The sequence below is a fragment of the Rattus rattus genome, chromosome 4 (assembly GCF_011064425.1).
Source record: "Rattus rattus isolate New Zealand chromosome 4, Rrattus_CSIRO_v1, whole genome shotgun sequence".
NCBI lineage: Eukaryota > Metazoa > Chordata > Mammalia > Rodentia > Muridae > Rattus > Rattus rattus.
The window spans coordinates 160,159,490-160,165,167 of record NC_046157.1 but is presented as its reverse complement, the minus strand read 5'-3'; the positions used below and the strand labels follow the sequence as shown (position 1 = coordinate 160,165,167).

The following is a 5,678-nucleotide window of genomic DNA, read 5'->3' as shown; positions in this document are numbered from 1 at the left end:
TGTTCCTCCAGTGGGGGGTTTTATTGTCTTGTTCCTGAACTTTGGGGTCTGCTGCTGTGGCAAAGGCTTATGGCCTAGTTTCTGAGTGAAGACAAACTGGAAAGACTAGGCCCCCTCGACAGGTAGATGGGAAAGATATTTGGCAATCACCAAGTTGCACAAATCTAAAGGGTCCAGGAATATATCAGAAAACTCCACTGAGGGAAACTTACTAATTGTTTTTTGCTAAACAGACCCCTACACAGCAAAAGATGATGTTATTAGAGCCTTCAACTGAGGTCACTGTTAGAAAAAAGCATACTTATTCCTTGACTTTTCCATTGAGTATCAGCAAAACCCCTAATCCACCAGCGTGTGAGAATCAGAATGAGTCTTACCTGAAGAATTTAGTGGACTTCCCTATTCCCAACCCGCTTCTGGAACTGTCACCACTAACTCATGGCCTCTGTGGGCCGGTTTACCCAAAAGAGATTTCATGGTACACTTGTGGCTCCTATCCACAGGCACCACAAAACAGGCTTCCTGGGCAAAGCCAGAGATCAGCAGCAGACACACACAGAGGAAGGAATGCTAGAAAAACTGCAGGAGCCTGGGAGAAATTTAGCCAGTTAGATTTTACTTCTCTAGTAGGAAGATACAGGTACCAAGCCTACCTCAGTGAAGACATGCATTTACATCTTCATAGCTGGTTACACTAGTGAGTACTGATTTATCCAGAAGGATAACTAATGAACTGTTTTTGCAGACTTCATATTTCTCTATTCTCCAGAAAAGAAAAGCTTGTGGCCTTTGGCTTTGGAAGATCTTACCCTCATTGGCAAGGCCAGTTTTCAAACACAGTTACAAAATTATGTAAGTGGAGTTTGAGAAGTCAAAAAACTATGAACTCCACTAAGAGTCCCTGCATTTATAATTTGCTTGCTTGGCTGAACATCACAACAGGGTCTAGGAATAGAAGAGGGTGAGACTTGACATTTAGTCATCAGAAAGGAGGAATGAATACTAGAGAAGTTTACAGAAAAGCATGTACCACACCAAAGGACACATTGTGAAGGGAAGAGCTGGTGCAGCGTCAAACCAACTCTGATGCTCTTGTGTGTATGGCAACTCCTTGGAGTCACCATTGCTGTGTGATTACACTTCTATAAAGAACTCCTCAGAGAGATTCATGGGTGTTATGTTACAAGATAATCATCAAATCCCCTCAGTACGATGTAGCACATTGAAGACAAATACATGCCTAGGCACATGCAGTCACATAGTTTCCTTCTCAACACACACAGATATAACTCTACCCATAAGTTCTGTTCCCTAGCAGCACAAACACTATATATAAAACATGGCTGCCATATGGATATAATAGGATTGATACATACATGTTCCCAGGGGTTTTGTTTGTTTGTTTAGATCTATGGTTGTACTGCATACAAGCTCATTATCAAGAACATGCCCATATGCACATATATGTGATTGTGTGTGGCTGAGCACAGCATGTGAGACCAAGGGTTATAGTGGTCATGAAGGTGATGGTGATGGTGATGGTGGTGGTTTGTGTGTATGTGTGTAACTAAGTGTGTGGGGTGTGCATGAGTGTGGTACATACCCAGATGTAATAGCCAACAGCCCTAACTCTTGTCTCATGAGACATCAGAACATAATAGAGAAACATGTCAATGTAAAGAAAATATTAACGAACAGTGAGCACAAACTTCTTCACAAAATCAAAAGATAGAAAACTAGTAAATATCACTTTTTATCGCTTACAAAATAAGTTCATTCAGCGAAAAGATTTTAATGTGATCACTAACGTAGGGTGCCAAGTCTGTTAAGTTTTGGTTTGTGTCTCCAATGTATTGGAAAGGAAAATGCGGGGAAAAGAACATCATTTATCTTTATGACTTCATTAAGGTGATCCATTCTTTAAACACCCACTCAATATAGTACTTGAAGTCTTAGCTAGAGCAATAAGGCAACTGACAGAGATCAGAGAGATACAAATTGAAAAGGAAGAAGTCAAATTACCTTTATTTGCAGATAATATGATAGTGTATATATGTGTCCCTAAAAATGTCCTGAGGGAACTCCAACAGCTGATGAACACTTTCGGTAAAGTAGCTGGATAGAGAATTAACTCAGAAAATCAGTATATACTCCTATATACAAATACCAAATAGACTAGAAAAATAATCAGGGAAATTCCACCTTTCCCAATAGGCTCAAACACTATAAAATATCTTGTTAACTCTAATAGAGGGAATTCTATAAGGGGCACCTCTAACAGACCTAACTAATCAAGCAAGTGAAAGCCTTGTATGATGAAAACTTCAAGTCTTTGAAGAAAGAAATGGAAGAAGCTATCAGAAGATAGAAGAGTCTCCCGTGCTCATAGATCTGTAGGATTAGCATAGCTGACTGGAAAAAGGGCAGACTCTATGCAGGACTCACAAGATCTTCAGCAATATAACTACCCAGAAATCCCCACATGGCAAAATGCACCATAGGAAGTGTAGTCCACATATGGGGGTAAAATCACTTTCCAATACTGACCTTGTCTGCATGGAGCTGCCCTTTCAGGAGTTCATTTATTCCATGCTGTGGCCAGGTGTGAGGTCTGGGCTACAGGCAGTAAGTGGCCACAAGGTTGGGGTTCAGGGAGAGACAAGAGCAGCATAGGGACTACACCAGCTACATGAAGCGAGATACCCTAGTGCAGTGGATACTTCCTAGTCTATAGGAAGACAATCCTAATGCAGTTTCCCTATATTAAAGGAGATGAAAACACTGCCGGCCATATCTCATCACCAAACGAACATGTAAATGCTGAGACTGGATTCCATCCAACTCAGTAGTTAGCCAAAAGGATCTCATGGAAATCCCCAAACAATGCAGGCTGTTGTCATGACAATAGGTTGCTCTCCACACACTGACAGCAAGGTCCCAGTGTTGAAGACAATACACACAACTCACGAAACATGGGGATGTTGAGCTGGTGCCTACATAGACCTTCACCCCTTGATCTAGGTCTATGACAGGGAAGGAATGCTGCAGTCAAGCAAAAGGAAAGTAAACATCAACCCAACCACAAAATATTTGAGCTGAAATCTGTCTCGACTGTAAAATATGCTAGAGCAGTGGAGGTACAAACCTTGTGAGATTAACCAACCAATGTCTGATTCGACTTAGGCCCACTCCATGAGATGGAACTCATAACTGACACTGCTTGGGTCTAGATAGCCTCAAGAGGTAAGATAAAAACAAATACTTCTGGACTGTTTATAATGGAGGTACCAATGAAATGACTCCCAGTGGAATCCTTCAGTACTCTTAGTCGGTGTCTTATTCAGCCATCATCATAGCTGCTTCCTCTTACAGCAGATGGGAACTAACACAGAGACCCACACAAGACGCTTCAGAGAGCCAGACCCTGGAACACACTGCTATAAAGGAGATGTCTCCATTAAAACCCTTCCCTCAGAGCTCAGGGACCTCCAAAGAGGATGCAAAAAGAACTGGGGAGAAGGAAGGGACAGAGGGCACCAGGAGAACAAAGCCCTCTAAATCAGCTCAGCAAAGCACATATGAACTGACAAATATTCAGACAGTAAACACAGGGAAAAAAGGGTTTGCAGCAGGTCTTGGCAGATGAACTATAGTTTCAGTTTAGCATTTTATAAAACGCCTCAACGTGTCAACAGGCTGCTCCACGATCTTGTGTATGAGTACAGTACGAGTCTTGTGCCTTGTCTTGGGGCACTTTTATTTCTCTGTTGACCTGTCCAACTTTGATATAATGGTTTCTGTTTATCTTATTGTGTTTCCTCAAAATACAAGTACGCATACATTCCAGTCTATGTATCATATCAACAACTTTCGGGATCTGGGCAGACGGCATGCATACTCCCTTAGAGTATGAGAGAGAGAGCTGCACCACGGCTTGCTTGACGCGGTTGTTCAATGTTTACAAAACATTACAATGCACCCTGAAGGGGATTTGGTGTTGTTATTGTTGTTGTTCTTGTCTTCTTAATTTACTTTTCTAGGATAGAATACAAATTATCTGGCATTATAGCACTTTTCAGATGTGCAGTGCTTTTCTCTGGTCACTCCACTCCCCTGATGCCCAGCCTTACCTCCATGTGCTCTCTTCCTGCCCTGAGTATTCCTCCTTCTGCTTTGGTCTAACATGGCTATTATTAAAGTTTTCTTTCTCCTCTCCCTTTCTAATTTCATAACCTACAAACAAACACACACACACACACACACACACACACACACACACACACACACACACCAAGGTATATGTATATCCTTAAAATTAGATTTTATCTTGGAATTAATATACAAATTATGCCACAGGTGTACACATCCATATCAATAAGGCACATAAATAGAATTTTAATCCAAATTAGTAAATTGGCACAAAACAATTCTCAAACCCAAAAGAAATTCCATATGCAGTAATATCACAGCTCAGGGAAGAATTTCTTTTTATATTGTCCAAAGCTCCGGCTCTATTCATGTGCTAAAGAATAAATAACATACCTTGGACAGTGGCTTCCTTTGGAGGCAGTTGATCCCACCAACAAAGACCATGTTGGGCATCACAGGTCTGGGGAACTCTAACACAAAGTCAGTGCGTAACAACCAAATGGACACTGGGCTGTAGAGGTCTGTTAGAGTCACTGGGGTCTGCAGAACCTCAGAGGCAATTTCTACAGCAGTTTTCAAATAATAGGAGCAAAATGCACGTTCTTCAAAGTAGATAAGATGGTTCCACAATCGCTCCTTGAAAGTCATGGTGTCTGCGGATTTTGAGAAAAGTCTAGGAACATAAGAAGGAAGACTCGGGCACTGGGCACCCTCTTCAAGAGAGTGACAAAATATACCTTTTGCTAGGATGACTGATGGAAGCGACAGATATTTGGCAACAGTTAAGCCACACACGTTAAAAGGATCCAGAAACACAGCATCAAATGAAGTCTGCTTCAAGTACTCCACTAACTTCTTATCGTTAAATAAACTCCGACAGTGTGAAAATATTAGTTCAAAGAAACCTTTGGCTGAGCCTGTCATTAAAGAACGGATACTTTGTTCTGGAGTTTTCCATTGAGTCTGAGCAAAAATCTTGAACTCACGGTTCAGATCATCCAGAGTGTGAGAAATTGAGAATGTCTTCACTGTAAAATTCAGGGATCGTCCCAGCTGCCAACTCACCTCTGGGATCACTACAACCACCTCATGTCCTCTGTGAATGAGTTTCTCCACAACCATCTGCATGGTGAACCAGTGGCTACCATCCATGGGCACCACCAGCAGCTTGCCTGCATGCCCAAAGCCAGAGGCCAGCAGCAGGCACAGACAGAGAGGAAGAGAGGCTGCAGGAGCCATGGGAGAAGTACAGCCCAAGGCAAGACAGCTGCTGAGACTGTGCTCTCCTAACACAGCAGAAGTGAGAGCCAGAGAGAATTCTGCCCCTCAAGAGGGCATGTCCTCACACAGCAGTTCCAGTCAATGATTTACCTGGGAGAACAGTAATAATTGAACAAGCATTATTGAGAAACATGCTTGTTTGTTTTCCTGAGCAGAAAAGCTTGTGAGTCTTTTCTTGGGCAGAATCACACAATGTGAGCTTAGAAGTAGTTATGAGGAAATATACTTGATCCTAAGGAGTCCAAATG

General features: G+C 42.0%; 1 protein-coding gene across 1 annotated transcript; it reads right to left on the bottom strand.

The window, feature by feature from the left end:
- Nucleotides 1–3,340: 3,340 nt before the first annotated feature.
- Nucleotides 3,341–5,425, bottom strand: LOC116898571 (UDP-glucuronosyltransferase 1-9-like). The gene is made up of 2 exons (XM_032899777.1): nt 4,543–5,425; nt 3,341–3,382 (listed from the first exon to the last, which is right to left on the bottom strand). Exons 1-2 carry the CDS (start codon nt 5,386–5,388, stop codon nt 3,341–3,343), a joined length of 888 nt encoding a protein of 295 aa, XP_032755668.1. The 5' UTR covers nt 5,389–5,425.
- Between the last annotated feature and the right edge of the window lie 253 nt (nt 5,426–5,678).

Excerpts from the sequence above, each read along its gene's own strand:
- LOC116898571 (XM_032899777.1), bottom strand. The coding sequence starts at position 5,388 with ATGGCTCCTGCAGCCTCTCTTCCTCTCTGTCTGTGCCTGCTGCTGGCC. Across the intron at positions 3,383-4,542 it reads AAAGGAAGCCACTGTCCAAG|TTCCCATCTGCTGTAAGAGG; the intron begins GTATGTTATTTA and ends TCTCTGTGTTAG.